Source organism: Gastrolobium bilobum, unplaced genomic scaffold, assembly GCF_033153095.1.
Source record: "Gastrolobium bilobum isolate Gb01-03AN ecotype WA unplaced genomic scaffold, APGP_CSIRO_Gbil_v1 utg79669, whole genome shotgun sequence".
Lineage (NCBI taxonomy): Eukaryota > Viridiplantae > Streptophyta > Magnoliopsida > Fabales > Fabaceae > Gastrolobium > Gastrolobium bilobum.
The window spans coordinates 24,986-42,776 of NW_026895079.1; the positions used below are offsets into that span (position 1 = coordinate 24,986).

Consider the following 17,791-nt stretch of genomic DNA (forward strand, 5'->3'; position numbering starts at 1 on the left):
TATGACACTTGTACATCATGCATATAAATCTTCCCTCCATGAGGTATGGTGGAACCAACAATGGGAAAAATCGAGGACACGAAAGCTTACCTCGCAAGCTAGCAATTCAAACTCAAGAGTCCACACCAGCCCACGGTCACCAAACAACACACTCACAGTTTGTTTATAACAAAAACATCATTAACATTCATCATCTAGAATTTTATTACATAACGACAACGTTACCTCTTTCGTTTCATGCCATTAGGCTTCTCCCAAAGCCATAGGCCTTTAATTTAAGTGATTCTGACTTAGTTAACTTATTACAGAGGTTCATATTATCAAACATAGGGTCCTTAACCAAACCCACGCTTCAGTTTGGACAGAACAGGTCCATCCACGAAATTTCTCAGAATATCCGGATATTTCACAGGGGCATATCCGGATATTCATATCCATATCCGAATATCATATCCGGATATTCGTGACAGAATGCAGTTTCTGTATTTCGCGAAGATATCCCTTGAAGGTTCCATTTTTAACCCATTAAAACGTCCAAGGATGCATTTTTATACACATTTAAGTTAGTGTTCATGTTGGCTACTTAATCCTATCATTTTACATGCAAAGACTTGATCTTTAACAAGGAAACTCATGAACAAGGTTGAAGAACATACCCGAACAGCTCAAAACAGCAGAAAAGAGGTGGCTTGGAGCTTTATATACCACTCTACACTACTGCCAATGTAGAGTCACGAAAATGAGCAACAAGCTAGGTCCTTTTTCTATCAAAATGGCTTCTTGGAGCATCAAATACCAAGGAAATGACCCCTACACCACCCAACCAAGAAGAACAGTCCTCACACACTCTAAACAGAGGCTGCAAACTCAGAAATGAAGCACTTCTCTCCCTCACAATGCTAACCCACCCCAAGCCATGGTGTTTTGGTGAAGAAAATGTGAAGAAAGGTGACCACTTGGAGTTTTTGCTTGAAGAAGAATGAAGGTGGAAAGGTGGAGGCAAGGCTTCAGAAAACTCACGTAGAGAGCGTATGGTTTCTGACCTAGGTCTTTGTGCCACTCACTATATATATGCGTATTAATTTTAATCCGTTGGTATTAGCACTAATAGCTCCCTTAATCTTTTTAACTTCAAACTTCATATTCTTAACCTAGCTATTTTTTTTAAGATTTTTCATATTTTTATTATAATTTTCTCAGCACTTTGTCGGTACGCATTTTTACATAGCCGGTATCAGTCCTGACGTCAGTTCTCATTATTTCGACTCCAAACTTGCTATACCAATCCTAAATATTATTCTAGGAATATTCATACACTTATTATAATTTTTTAGGATATTTCATTGTACGCACTTATACTGTGAAGCAGAACCGGTATCTACATTTTATGTCAGAAAAACGACTTTCAGCGTTATTAAGACCTTATAATAATTAGTCAAGTCCTCTCATAATTATTCAAGCTCAATTATGGAAGTATTTTCTAAATTCATAATTAATTATTTAAATTCTTAATTTAACGGTGCAGGTTCTTACACATTTCGCCAGTATAAATTGGATTGTTTTTTGTTTTGTTTTTCTAAATATAAAATTACTTTGTCTAAATCATGGTGCTAGATCCAGAAATTGTTTCTCTCTCCCTCTCTCTTCCTGGTCTTTCTTTGTTGACATTGGTATTCATGCTTGTTTGGTATAGATACTTTCCACATGCTTCGGACGAGGTCTATGTCATTTCAAAAGCATTGGCTCAGTTTATTTCAATAAACAGGTATAGTTTTCCTTTTCTTTTACTGGTATGTTAAAAAATGGCTTTTGGTTTGACTATATATGCGAATAGACAAATTGTTTGGTTTGGCTTTTGGCAGTGGCAATTTGGTTTGACTTTACACTATAGACAAATTGTTCTAGTAGCTGGGATTTTGTATAATGTTATCTTATCTATCATAAAATCTTAATATATATTCGCAAAGGATTTTCCTAAATAGCCAACAAGTATTCTCTATGCTTACCCCTTAAATCTAGGTTGTGTTTAATGCACACCGAGAAACATGTAAAAAAAATAACACAGGACAAGTAATCATCAGTTAAAGAGAAAGCTTTATATTATTATTACATATATTATCTTTTGCGATTTGCATGTACATATTAAAGCAATTGTGGATTTCGGAAAATTTCAATCAAAATTTTGAAACTACCATTTGAGATGACACTTCGATTCTCCAAATCTGATTTGAAGTACTTTCCCTTTGCAGAGAACCTGCAGCCTGAACTGCTAGGTGGCGCAGTTGCTCCTTGTTGGCCTTGCGGCTGCTTATTTTTATTTCACTACTGGATTTTGGTATTTATTTCACTACTGGATTTTGTTTGTATCATTTTGAAAGTTATTCCAACACCTCATTCAAATTCTGAGATAAATCTTCTATCGATGCATTTTCACCTGTTTGCATTTTTTATGAATTCAAGTCTAAGATATCTAATTGAAGAACACAAGAGTTGTTAGTTTCATTCCAACTAGACTTCAGGATTTGACCTGTCTAAATGATAATAGATTCAAATCCAAAACTGGAATAATAAGATCCATTAAGGCTTTGAAGTTTTAATACTTGTTGGTATCTAAAAAAATTATATATCCAATATAAATGTAAAATGCTCCTTAATCAAGAGCATTCCTATTTCGATGTTGCACCCACATGTTATCTTTCATATATTTTCTAACAAAAGATACATTTTCTTTGTTTGACAAAACAATCGGTCCCTTAAATCCTTTGTGGGATCGATGGATTGAAGTGCCCCAAGATTCCAGAGGCTGCAGATGTTCGATTCTGAGTATGATCAATGCTAATAATATTCATTTAGTTCTCGAAACATTTATCAGCTGCCCAAATAGAAAAAACTTAGGCACAAGATTATTGTCAATATCCTGATTATGTATTAATGTACATTTTAAATATATACAACTCAAGGACAGATATCGTAAAAATCATTGATGGAATATGCTCAATTCAATCCTATTACCCCCATCATTATCCACTAAGGCACGATATATTCAAAGATGACCAATTATTTGTACAAAGACAGGAACTTTGATCTGCCTTCAAAGATCATTTGGCATTGCCAAGTATGAATAGAATTTCTACTGATCACTTAGTTTTCGAGTCATGATTTTAATTTGGAAAATTGACAACGCAAAAAGTTTTATTTGTTTATTTATTTTTAAAGAGATTGAAGTGTAATTTTTTTATAACTCACTTGTTGCTTGATTGACATTCATCCCTCTCTCAAAAAAATCCTTACACAAAAATTTTGTGAAGTAATGCTTTGCCAAGATATTCAATTATCATAATCTTTTTGAAAAACTAAATATATATTAAGACATATTCGTTTGGTTACTATGTTGAATTACAAGCAATTATTAGTTAATCAAGGGGTTCTTTTTTATTAAGATAAGTAAGTATTCAGTTAAATAAACTACTCTATACAAGAAAGCTCTTTTGCTAGCGTCTAATAAAAGGTTCCATTTGTTTACGGTTGGTGTTGGTCCTTTAATATACAAAAGCTTCCATGTTTTCCAGCGCATACAGGGGTTTCCTTTCAGCCATGTACCTATCGTATTTAAAAGAACAAACATACCATTTTAGCTTTTCAACTGTTAAAAATAATTAATAGATTCAACCAAAAATTAAAAAAACAATTAATAGTAACTCTGGCATAGAACCCATGATTGTTAACAACATTAATAATTCTTAGAAAAAGTGCTTAACCCTACAAGGAAAACGTTGCAAATAAAGGAAAAATAAATAATCTATTTCACTGGTTGGACGATGACTCCCGTGTAGGACATGTACGCCTTGTGTGACCAACTTGCCTACAAATGCCACATTTAACATTGCGTCTTTGCGACTCTCGCTCATCCATTTCATTCCTTATACATGTTGATCTTGGTCTACCTTTCGGACGCACTAATGCATGGTTAGGACATAAAATGCAACCTTCAAACGGTGGTATAACATCTTCATCCCCAATCGGGTACCATTCAACAGAATATGCATTGACAATGTTCTGAAGAGAGTACACCGAGTCCACATATTTATAAAAATCGATCTTTCGGAACCTACACGCTGCAATAACATGAGAGCATGGATAGTGGAACACAGTAAACCTTCCATATTGACAATCAGGTGTGGTCAAATCAATTGAAACAACACGACCATCTCTCTATGTAAAATAATTAAAAGCCTCTTCAACCTCAAACATGTGGCCATTAGGGTCATAACTGCGCACAATGTGTGTAGATGCACCCTCTTGGTTATTTTGCATCTCCTCAAAAAGAACCTTACAATATCAGTTGCCAACAGCTATTTCCTGACGAGCATGACATGCTATCGTAACAAAGTATTATACACACCTGCTGTAGGTGAATTTCACAATAGAGAACTCGGCATACTTCGGATACCCTTTAGCACTTTGTTCGCAGCCTCCTCTGACAAATTAGTAGTCATATGCCAATATCATCTACCTTTTTCGTCATATGCAAGAGCCCGTTTCTCCTTTGAGATACCATCAATCGAAGCAGCAATCTCTGGTTTTTGATCCCAGAATTTCATCAATAATTGAACAAAATGTTTCCTGGAAGCTATGCACCCTACACAAAAATAAAAACAAATTTAAGTTCTACCATGACATACATTATAGAATAAGTCCTGTAATCATACCTAAATTCAGTAAGTCCTCCTTCAATTGAACATTATGGAATTTATGGTTGAAATTGCTAGCAATGTGTCTGATACAATACACGTGATAGGCATGTGGAGGCCCCCAAAGATCAAGATTGTTTGCTACTGCTTGTTTTATGCTTATGTGACGGTCTGATATATGGCATATACCTTGCATATCAGTCACATGACAACGTAGCTTTCGTAGAAACCATGACCAATCACTAAGTGTCTCAGATTCTACAATAGCAAAAGCAAGCGGAAACACCTGACTATTACCATCTTGTGTGGTTGCAATCAACATCGTCCCCTTATATTTTCCATACTGATGAGTGCCATCAATTTGTATCACAGGTTTACAAGATTTGAAGGCATCATTGCATTGTTTGAATGCCCAAAAAACACGATGAAACATATCACGAGAATCATCTAGCTCACCGTCCATAATGTACGAAAGTCAATCAATCCTGTAAAATGAACCTCAAGCAAACGACAACATGTACTTTAACCATCTTATCAGATAGGCGTATGAATCTTCCCAATCACCAAACAACTTAACTATGGCTGTTTGTTTGGTCGTCCAGGCTTTTCGAAAGGACTCTTTGTAACCATTAAGTCTAGAAATTCTCTCCTGAATAAATTCAATGCTAATTGACGGATCCACCTGAACCATGCATGATAAAAAAAAATGGTGGAATACATCCGTTAAGTACAAGTACATTATACCATCGTCATTTTTCTTAGATAAACATATATTTTTCATAGTCATACCTAGAATACATGAACAAATGAAGTCAGAATCGAGTTGTTTGTGATCCTGCGAAAGATAAGGGTTCACTCAAGTGTGTTTGCTTCCCCATCTAGTAACAATCCACCGATCTCTCCATCTAGGTAACATTGCTCACACCCTCCAAGGACACCCTTCAGCATGATTAACATATTTTACGAGAAGCTTATTATTTTTGCTTTCCTCCACTGCAGCAGTGTGATGATTCTTCATACAATAACATTTGATTGTCTTCTGTACCGATTCCTTACTTTCAAATTCTTGATTAACATATAATTCATCCCCCATTTGCCAAGAACCATCATTCCCTCCATCAATAATTGGTTCTTGATCTGGGTGTTCCCAATTAATATAAGCATAGTGCGGACTCGCATTCCAGAATGGAGTATTAGTTTGACCTACACATACTAACACTCTATCATATTCAAGTAACACATGAAAATAACATGTAAAATACAATAATCCGAAGGTTAATTAACTAACCAATCGGGACGACATTTTCGACATTATTGGTGTCCACATCACAATCAGAGTCACTACCCTCAAGAGGAACTTATTCATCAGAGTCACTACCCTCAGGAGGAACTTCTTCATATTTATCATCAGAGGCACCCAAATTGACATCCACATAAGCTGCACCTAGGGGTATAAATGGGCTGGGCTTTGGCCTTTTTGGCCCAAGCCTATGTCAAAAAAATTCAGCATATCTGGCCTACTGGCCTATTAAAGGCTTTATTTGTAGGCTAAGCCCGACCCATTTTTTAAAATAAGAAAGTCTGACATGGCCTATAGGCCTTGTAGGCCTCCCACTGTAGATACTAAGCAAAAAAAATAATTGTATAGAGCAAAGAAGTTCCATTCATGCATGCACTAGTACTTCTCATAAGAAAAAAATGACAAACAAGAAAGAGTCAACATAATACCCCAGCTCTAGAATGTATATCATAGAGGAATAGAGTCAAAGAAATGGAGAAAATAAGAAAAATACAATTACTGAAAGTTGAAATAAAGTCTACAAGAGAATGTCATATATCTAAAAATCTTTAAACCACCATCAAGACAAGGGAAATAAGAGTATTATTGAAAGATCTTCATTAGTAACATCATAATCCAGCAAGGTACCCATTACTCCTTGGTATTAAGCTGCAACAACATGTAAAATTTGGAGACATTAGACAAGTTTTCCTTTCATAAAATAAAATAGCACAAAAAGTAAGAGATATTGGTATTTGGTACTTTGCGTCTTTGCCACATAAAATAAATATTTTTATTATTTTATTTTAATAAATTAAATAGGCCAACCTACAAGGTTGTAGCCCGGGCTTGACAAAATTGGCCTATGACCTATTTGTTAAAAAAGCTTTTTTATAAGCCTAAACATACTCTACTTTTCTGAAAGGCCGGACCTGGACTGGGCTCAATGTGGGCCGGGTCGTAGGCGGGGCTGGGCCAGCCTGGCCCATTTACACCCCTAGCTGCACCGTCTTCCTCTTGCAAAACTGTATTTTGCCAGTGAAGTGATGGAGCATCAGAATGTGACAAATTTAGATCCAATGACTCAACCAGCAACGAAGAACTGCCTGCACAAGCAATGTCGGCATACAACTCAAGCATCGTCATTGCATACTGTTGTTGAAGAGACTGTTGTAGAAATAGATTGAATATCATATCAATATCATCATCGTGAGCAATTTCTAGCACAACAAATTTTTCTATTGTACGATATCAGTCGGTTAATCGAGACACCGATTGATTGGGACATAGCTTCAATTTCTCCGCAATCTTTGTTTTTAAATCATGCAATCTCAACCCGCATTGTATTTGTATTCCTTTGGTTTGCCCCTCAAATGTCCATCCTATAGCACCTTCATGTATTCTACCATTGTAATATATGATTGCATAAATTGACCCTATATCTAGAAAGAAAATAGTAAAATATTAAGCAATAAGATGTTTTATGAAAATTAGAAATGGGATAAACTAAATAATTTATTCTAAATAAAATTATTAAAATACTAAGCAATATACATGCCTATGTTAGGATATCACAATATATTTTATTGTGTCAAATATCTAAATATAATTAATTACACATGAACATAAAAATATATTTTATTATGTAAAATCTCTATTAATTATACATGCCTATATTAGGATATCACAAAAAAATTAATTTAAAATTAATACAACTATAACGAATTAAAACAAACCCTAAATATTAAAAACAATTTAATTATTCTAAATTACATTATTAAAATACTAAACACTACTCATCAATGACTAATTATTATGTCAAATATGTTAATATAATTAATTACACATGAACATAAAAAATTAATTATTATTTAAAATCTCTATATATTATTTATTATACATGCCTATGTTATTAGGATAATACAAAATAATTAATTTCAAAAATTATAACAACTATTTCTAGTTAAAAGAAACCCTAAATATTTACAAATTAATTATTTTAAATCATATTACTAAAATATTAAACACTACTTTCCAATGACTAATTATTATGACGACTATATAAATATAATTAATTGCACATGCTTGTGTTAGTAAAAAAGCTAGTGTATTAGATTATCAAAAATAAAAAAAACTAGCGTGTTCTAAATATTACGTCAAATATATAAAATAAGTAAAAAAAAAAGTTAAATGATTTTAATTAATTAATAAAATGAAAATGATGTTAACTTACTTGCCTTAGAGTTTTTTTGCTTTGGAAGAGCTCCAGTGCTTGCTTCACTTTGCTGCAACCAATCGTATGCTCTGCAAATGAAAAAAAAAACAAGGGAGAAGAGAATGATGCAAATGGAAAAAAAGGAAGATAGAAGAATGTTCACAGATCTAAAATTTGACTATAACAATGAAAGTGAGAGAACATGGAAGTAAAAAATAGGATAATGTGCTCAGACGGTTGGGGTTGTGCCACTTGGCATGTCGTCCGAGTTTTCCCCGAGGGAGGGGGCAACACTCAAAATAAAAATATAAAACATTTAAATGAGTGTCGTTGGGGGATGGACACTTAAGTAATAAAAGAAGAGAGAATTAGTGCTGATGGGGATGGGGCGGCACTGAGTTCAAAAAATAAAAAAAAAATTCATGAGTGCCGCAGGTATCCGGAAGCGTCATCTACATACGCTGGATCCCCCTGCAGCACTTAAAAACCCCAAATGATAATATCTCTCGTCCAAATACTAAATTCGTACATTTAAAAGGAAAAAGTCCAAAACTGGTCAAAGAACCTACTAAATTATCATTTTCTTCCCCGAAAATAAAAGCCACTCGGGTAAAGGTAAAGAAAAATAATTAAAAGAAAAAGTTGTGAGGTTGGAACGAAATTAGAGAGAGGGAGCGAAGATGCAAACAAATTAAGAAGTTAGTGACTTAGTGCTGTCATTTAGTTACTTTTTGTCGATTCAATTATTTTACAAATAAAAAAGGGAATCACATTTTGTGAAGTTACCATCCTTTATTATTTGCAAATCGGAAGCACTCTCTTGAGTTTTCAAAAGCTCCGTATGAATTTTATATCGCTGCTTCACCAATCACCAGAGCGCGACAGCAGTGTTATATCTTATATGCCACTGTGGACTGCTAGCATTATTCATGATTTAATATACAACAACAGGCTTTTTGACCTTATGATGCAAAATTAAAAAAAATGTTACCGGTTTAATTGTTTTGAAAAATTATTTACTAATAAAATAAGAGTAAAATATATACATGGTGAGTGTACACGTTCAAACTATGCATATGCAACTTATGAAAAAAAATCATAACATACCTATCAATGTGTCATACCTAGGTGGCAAAGTGGGCGGCCCGTCCCGTCTCGCCCCTGCCCCGTCTCACCCTGCCATCAACCCGTCAAAAAATGAGCTAGTCCGTCTCGTTCCTCTTTTGAAAGTGGGCTGAAAAATTCAGCCCAGTCCGCCCCGCCCTGTTTGGCGGGTTGGCCCGCCAGCCCGAACCTATTTTATACTTACCCGCCTCGACTCGTCTATGTCCGCCGTCAACTCACCAAAAAATAAGCCCGCCCGCCCCGCTTTTGAAATGAGTTGAAAAACTCATCCCGCCCTACCCCATTTGACGGGTTGGACGGATTGGCCCGCCGAGCTGAGCCCGTTTTGCCGGCTCTAGTACCAAGTCCCGCACTTTATAAGATACACATAAAAATTGCCAAAATATACTTCTTGAGTTGTACTGAATTTTACATAAATCGAGCAGGAAGAAGAACACGCGCATCTAAAACTAACACAATATCTTAATAAATAATTTGCCAAAAAAAAAAACAAAAACCCGTGATATGTCTTGATCTTTGCATTATAAGGGTCATTAGGCCGCAACAACAATAACCTACTCAGCATGTAAGTCAAAGTGAATTGACATAATTTCATTAATTAGAAAGTGTGGTCCAGATTATACATACTCTTCCCCCAAAATTACCATTGAAATTAAAGAGTTGGAATCATTTTGTTCCTTTTATAAAAAAAAACGTAAACAGCATTCATTATCCATTTCTATTCCGGGGCTATCATTTACACAAATCCACACATTAAAGAGTAATGACCCCAACTCACTCGCAGCAGAACAATTATCATCATCATCAGATTTACATTAAACATAAAGACCCTCAGGTCCCCAAATTCTAAAACATGAAATTAAGCAAACTACGAAACCACACATGAAATTGAGACAAACTACGAAACCAAACTTAGATCAGTGAGTATAATAAGAGAAGGTAACCCCATTAGGACGCAAAATGCGTCCAATCTCAAAGGAGAGAAAGGCATCAACACAAGCATACTGAACCTGCTCTGCAGTTAGCCACATGTTGTCCCATCTTCCCCTCCTTATCCTCTCAGGCTTTTCAACCTCTGTCTCAAGAACGCGCCGAGCCAACGTTTTGAGCCCAGTCCTTCTCATCTCAGGGTCACCATACACGTCAGCAGCGAGGGTCCGAAGGTCAACCATGTTGGTCACTCCAAGGTTGTAGTCTACCAGAAGCTTCTCCACGTCTTCGTGGATCCCAACACCCATGAAGGTGTGATTGGTGTTGCGAAGAAACGACATCAGCGAGTTTGGGATGGAGGGCGCGTGGATGATCTGGAAGATCAAGCAGCGGCGACCCACACAGAGTTGGAGTGTGGCTACTGGGTTATCCATGTTGCGCTGTGTATTGGGCCTCCATTCGACGTCGAGGCCCACGATGATGTGTTGGCGGTAGAGGCGGAGTATGTCGGAGATCCAGGAATCGACCATGGAGGGGTCGGAGGTGAGGAGAGTGTGGATGGTTTCGGAATTGAAGGTTACGTCGTAGAGGTTATGGGTGTCGTAGGGGAGGTAGTGGTCCACGACGCTGATCATGGCGGTGGTGGTGTTGTTGGAGTTGTGGTTTTGGGGTACCACAAATATGGACATTGTGGATTGGGGGAAAAGAGTGAAGAGAGGGAAGGGAAAGTAGTGGAATTATCTGAGAGGGTGAAGATTTTGACCTAAGCTTTTCGGATTCTGTTTTGGGATTTTCACTTCTTTATTATTAATTTTTTTTTTAAATAATGAGAAAGTAGTTTTTAGAAGTTAGAGTCCTTTTTCTTTTGTGTCTCCTCGCGGATGAAAGCAGGTTTCGTTTGCTGCACATTATAAAAAGGAAAAGATACGACAAATTATTAAGGGAATGGTTTGTGATTTTAAAGATCGTAACTTATATTCTTTTAATAATTTATAATTATATATTAAAAATAGTATATAATTATAATATTAAAAATATTTTTTTATTTTTCATTTCAGCAAAATGTGTTTGAAGAGAAAAAAAAGGACAGCTTTAATATTATAATTATGTATTATCTTTAATATATAATTATAAATTATTAAAAGGACATAAGTTACATATTTTAAAAGGACAAACTTTTAACCCAAATAAATTATGAAAAAATTATTTTCCATTTTAAATGACACAACTTTGTGTCATTTTTAGTGAAACTAGATAATTATTATATATCACACTTATTTATTATGCTGTGAACCAATAAGATATAGGGTTCGTTTGGATGAATTTTTCTCTCTACGTAACCTGTTTTATTTTAAGAAAACAAAAGCACTTCTCACTTTAAATTCATTTGAATGTCTACTTTTAAAAAAACAGAATTCACAAAAAAGTCAAAAATCTACTTTCTTAGAAGCTAAAAATTTTAACTTCTAAAAAAAGCAAAAGTCAAAAGAAAAATATTATTTTCAAAAATTAAATATTTTTATAAAATATAAATAGTTTTAACTTTTATAAAAAGCACTTCTAAATTCTGGAAGAAATAAAATTACTTTTTCTATAAGCCCAAACAAACGGGCTCATAACAAGCTTATTCTGTTGGCCCATTTTAGAAAATAAATACTCTTATGTTAAATAAAACATGACAAGGTCATATGGAGAAATCACAATAATACAAAGATAAATCCACAGGGATGATTTTGTAGCTATTTATTTCAATATTTTTTCTTTTTCTTCTCTTATCATCATTTATCCACTTTTGTATGATTATGATTCCTCTACATGACCATGTCATGTTTCATTTAACATGAGATGATTCACTCCCCCCATTTTATCCTATCAGCAGCATGATAAGCTGTCCCAAGGGGATGTAGGATATGAATGGACATGATAGGACAACATAAGTCACATCACATTCATTTCAAATATAGCCATATATTTTTTCTACGAATTTTATTGAGCACGTGAGGGTAAGTCTTTGCCATTGATTAATTACCACCGTCATCGGCCATCGGCCACCTCTACCACTCACTACTGCCGCCACCATTGTCATTGGCTACCATACTCTAACCACCACTAGTCCCCGCCACCACCAATAATTAGCCCCACAATTGCCATTGGTCACTAACAGCACCGCCACCACCACTAACCACCAGATACCAGGTACTAAACATCACCAATACTAGCCATCGTCGTCGTTGCCATAAATCATCCACCACAATTGCTACCGAGAGCCGCCATCACCACTGTAACACCCGGCCACTTGCAAGATCAATGATTGTCCACACAAATTAACACGAAAATTTTTAGCGTTCTTTGCCCTTACTCATACACTTCGTAGGAAGTCACCTATCTCAGAATTGCTCCAAGTTAAACACGCTTAAATATGGAGTTCTTCAGTTTCGGGCTACCGAAAAGTAGATGCATCTTGTTAGTATAGGTAGTTCCAATTAATTCTTATAAGTTATCCCCAACTATATAGTCTTATACTTGCACAGTTTCTAGAATCCCTTTCTTTTAGTTGTTGATTTGATTCATTCATGTACCCCCAGCCCTTGGGATGTTACATACCCACCAGCTTTCCCCTAGTTCATCCTCGAACTATACTGTACTGGGAGAGAAGCCTTGCTTTGATACCACTTGTAGCTCTTGGTCACTTGCAAAATCAATGACTATCCCCACAAACTAACACAAGACTTTTCAATGAACTTTGTCATCACTCACACACTTCGTGGGAAAACTTCCCAGGAGGTAACCCATCCCAGAATTACTCCAAGTTAGTATAGTAGTACCAAGTAATTCTTATAAATTATCCCCATCTCTAGAGTCACATACCTGCACAGTCTTTGGAATCCCTCTCTTTCGGGTGTTGATTCGATTCATTCATGTATCCCCAGTTGCAAGATTTAGCATGAGTCGCTCATTATTTGTGCCTCTTTTGCACTGACGATCACTCTCACCCTTGTCAGCCCTTGGGATGCTACAACAACCACCACTTTGATCACTATCACCAGCCAGGCACAACCTCAGGCCACCGCCAGCCCTAATCACAAGGCACCAACCATCATTCCCATCGCCACTGTTGCCATTAGTCAACTACCACAATTATCACCGGTCGTTGTTGGCCTCGTCACCATCATCCATTGTCACCACCACTGGCACTTCAACTAGCCATCCACCGCACCAAAACCACCCACTGCTACCAGCTACTAGTTGCTTGCTAAGTGGCCACCATTCTTGACAATCAATTTAAAACTTAATTTTAAATAATTTAATTCTTTGGTGAGGTTATATTTTTTATTTTATGTATTTTAATATATTTAATTTAAAATTATGACTTTTAAATTAATTTTTTTATAATTTAAAATAAGAACTAATGTGTAAAAAAAATAAAAAAATAATTTTAAAATTGATTTTAAATTGTATTTTTATCTATTTATATTATATCATGAATATAGTTCATCTCAAATACCGGATATGATAACATTATCTTGTCCGACAGCTTATCTAGTGCACATCAAACACATAAATGATATGAATTTATCAGTACTATACTTTATCATACTCTTATCTGGTCCTTTTATTCTATCCAGTCTTATTATATTAATTTTGTCCTCCGTACGGTACGTAATTATACAATGGTAAACCAATAGTGACAAGGGATGAGAGAGAAAAAATGGGATAGAAAGTTACAAAATCATCACAATGATTAAGATTCTCCTATATGATGTTAAATAATACATTAAACGATTGATTTCCCTTTTTTTCCTTATAAATTTTCCTTTCGCTAATGTTTCATAGGATCTCAAATTTGAGTGCTCCTCAACGGATAACAACTCCATGACCCCAAGTCAATTGGAACTCCCTCATGGAGACCTATCCAGTGGAAGTCAATAACGCCTGAAGGCAACTATCTACTGGCCAGAGACACGATACATCCTATATACCCAATATACATACATATATCAATGAGCATGTTATAACACATTATCAACATACACCTCCAACCACTACTCCCAAGGGACATGGTGGAGCACAAACGGGGATTAACCCCAGTACCAAAGGATTACCTTATTGAAGCTCCCAAGCTAGGTAGCTCCAATGCAAGTTTTACCGTAACTTCGTCCACTCAGAAATGCCCAAATCCTTTTGGTCAAGGACCAAAGACAATCCACCAAGCTCAATCTTCAAGGATCACATCCGTGGGAGGCAACCTACAATGACCGCACATAGGATCATCAATCCACTTGTAAACCAAGTTAAAACACAACACCAATTCATGCTCATCCAACAAAATTTTTTCTAATATTCTTATACTTAACCATCATAACCTACATGTCACAAGCTTTCCAACGATATATCATAAGTCTTATTATGATAAGTACAGCCCAAGATACGTCCGTCGTAAGTAGTAAACTGAAAATCCAACGTTACTAGAACAGGGTCGCGGACGATTTATTTATTATGGAATGATCTACAGCCCAATTTATTGTGTAATTTTTATGACAAATACTAGACATCTTAATCTTTAATTTGACACAATAATTGTCCCATTTCGTTAAGTAACGAAGGAGATATGAATTTCGTAAACTCATTGTTGCTTGTTGTAAAACTAAAATGGAAACGAACAATGCCCTGTTGAAAACTGTAATGTGAGCTCATAAAATTCTCATATTTTAGGACAAGAAACTAGACATCCTAGGTTTCAATTTGGTACCTCACACACCATTTGGTTAAGAATTGATTGAGATATGATTTTTCTAAAACTGAGCTCACTACTACGTAAAATTCTGAAAGTACTTAAAACCCTTACATCCATATGTTTTTTTAACACCATAAAATGTCAAATTAATTTAAAATTTGTTCTCTCATCACCATAGCACATAACATACCTTAATCTTTCATGAAAAACTCTAAAATAATATCATAGCCTAATGTAAAGCTCAATGGCCGAAGCTTACATAACAAAAGGAATTTCATAAATTTCATACATTAATGCAACTTCTAATCAATGAACCATAATCTTACCACTAAAAACATATTCTTAACTTAACATAACATCATTAAACTCATATCCATGTATCTTATTCATGCTAGGTTGAATTTTTCATTTAAAGTTCATCAATTTTCTTCTAAACTAGTTACCATTTTCTTCACTTAAATCCTAATAAAATCATTCCAATTTCATGATTCCACTTAGGCAATACATCAAACACTTGATATACATAATTAAACACATAAGGGATGAATCATATATGGTGTCATAGACCATCCCATTTTTAGATTTTAATCCATTTCATTGTGATATTTCAACAAAAATGAACCAACCAACATAATCTATAGAAAACCCCAACATATAACATCACATAGGTTTCAAGAAAACTTAAGGAAAAGACATGTAAACCTATATTTCCAAGTCATATTTCAGCCATTAAAATTCATGAAACTTACCACCACTAAACTCCAATTGGCTTAGAGATTGTCTTCCAACTTTAAAACTAACAAAACAGCCCCTTTTTGCTTCCTTTTCAAGTGCATGTCGTTGGCTTTTCAAGGAGGAAAACAACCATTTGAAGACCTCTCAGATGGAATAAAATGGATGGTTAAGATCCTAAGATACTAAGCTATAAGTTTTGTGTTGAATGTTTGGTCCAAAAGTGATTTAATCTAAGTGAACCATTCTTCATTTGATCACTTGTAAATCTTAGTTTCATTTAGAAATTTTATCAAACACTTAGATTGCATACTTTCTCATGCCTTGATCGATTGGTTCTTTGTTCCTACAATTGATTCCTTTTGTTCATTTCAAGCCTATACATGCATATTTTAGCATATAATCAACAAACAACCAAAACCATACATAAAACTCATTAAATAATCATGATATAAGATCTCCATATTCAGCCCTAATACCATGACAATTCATGTTCATATAATCATAGTCTAGGTATTTTACCTTATTTAGTCTCCTTCACACCTCCTCAACACTTTCTAACCTTCAATAATGGACGAAACACCATTAAACTCCCTTGGGCAGCAAGTCGTTCAAATGACAAGGAGGCAGAAAACTCAACGTAAAAAGCTTCTCTCAAACAACTACACCTATGGATATGTTTACAAGGCCATAAGCTTGAAGTTTCGTGAAGACATTCAAGAGAAAAAGTGGCTAATAATCCAAGTTCTAGGCTTGCCCTTTGTTTTTATGCATGTTTGGCCTTCAAGAGAAAAAAAAATGAAGCAAATGATCGTGGGAAGCAAACTATCTCCAAAGACCGACTTATATGTAGACAAGTAATCAAGGAAATTAATTTTTTTTTTGACTTATCAACAATTAATACTAACTTTCTATTGGTTAAAGATATATCAACACCTTTTGCTTTCCTTTCAAGTACATTTGGCTTCCTACAGGAAAAAGGAAAGAATCGTGGAAGATTATAAGGGTGTGTTTGGTACCAGACTTTTTTTTTTTAGTTTCCTTGGAAAGCATCATAGGGAGAATAACAATACCATGTTTGGTATAAAAACCATCAAACTTTTCCAGATAATTTTTTTTCCGGAAAATAGTTTGTGTGTGTAATTTTATGTACTGTTGGTATCATTGGAATGCTATAGATTAGATAGAATTTTTTGTTGCCAGTCAAAGTTAAAAGTGACCCACCAAAGAATAGACGACTTTATCCTTTCATTTGTATGATTATTACCCTTTGGTTCGTACAATTTCTGAACAAATAGTGTCAAGTGGGGTTATTTTGGTAAATAATCTCATAATCCCACTAATACTCCATAACTAACCAAACAAAAACTCAGTAAAATTAACTTCATTTTTTTGGAAAAATATGAGTCTTCCAAACAGTAAAATTTATTCCCTGCTACATTCCAATAATAATTATTTCTCAGACAAAGAAAAATTTCTCCTCTACCAAATGCCCTCTAAAGAGCACAATTTCACCGACTTTAAAGGGAATTTTTTACAAAAAAATATATATTGAAGAACCATATAACCAAATGAAATATGAAACAAATTTCACTAAATTCAAAATGTGAAATGTGAAAACCCACTAAAATGTCTCAAAAAGGACAAAGTTTATTATGTATGAGACATACCTATGTGAACCTATTTCACAAAACTATGCAAAAGTCCAAACAATTCTCATTTATTTCACTAAAATCAAAACCACATGTCCAATAAGTTACAGACTCAAATCAGATGTGAAATCTAAAGTACGAGAAATAACATGTCAGCCAAAATGAATATTGAAAATTTAATGATTAAAGCCCAACAGAAATTCCAATAGCCCACTTAATGTAATATAAATAGAATATCACTAATAATAGTAAATAGGCAAATAGAAAAAGGCAAAGAAAAAAGATTTGCGCATACAATACCGTATAAAGGATGCCAATTTCTACCACAAAATCAACATTTAAGAAAATAATATGGAAGTCAAGGGCATGGCTTTAATACTTTAAGCTCCAATATACAAAGCATTAGCAATGCGTGAACGACGTAACTATACG

The 17,791-nt window shown here is 34.9% G+C and overlaps 1 protein-coding gene and 1 long non-coding RNA gene across 2 annotated transcripts; both read right to left on the reverse strand.

The window, feature by feature from the left end:
- Positions 1-6,449: 6,449 nt before the first annotated feature.
- On the reverse strand, positions 6,450-16,492 carry LOC133300024 (uncharacterized). The gene is made up of 4 exons (XR_009750052.1): positions 16,230-16,492; positions 14,344-14,487; positions 8,204-8,274; positions 6,450-6,639 (listed from the first exon to the last, which is right to left on the reverse strand). It is a non-coding gene; the product is annotated as an uncharacterized LOC133300024 (long non-coding RNA).
- On the reverse strand, positions 9,816-11,009 carry LOC133299197 (3'-5' exonuclease-like). The gene has a single exon (XM_061498933.1). It carries the CDS (start codon positions 10,927-10,929, stop codon positions 10,228-10,230), a length of 702 nt encoding a protein of 233 aa, XP_061354917.1. The 5' UTR covers positions 10,930-11,009; the 3' UTR covers positions 9,816-10,227.
- Positions 16,493-17,791: the final 1,299 nt, after the last annotated feature.

Coding starts and splice junctions, on each gene's coding strand:
- LOC133299197 (XM_061498933.1), bottom strand. CDS start 10,929: ATGTCCATATTTGTGGTACCCCAAAACCACAACTCCAACAACACCACC.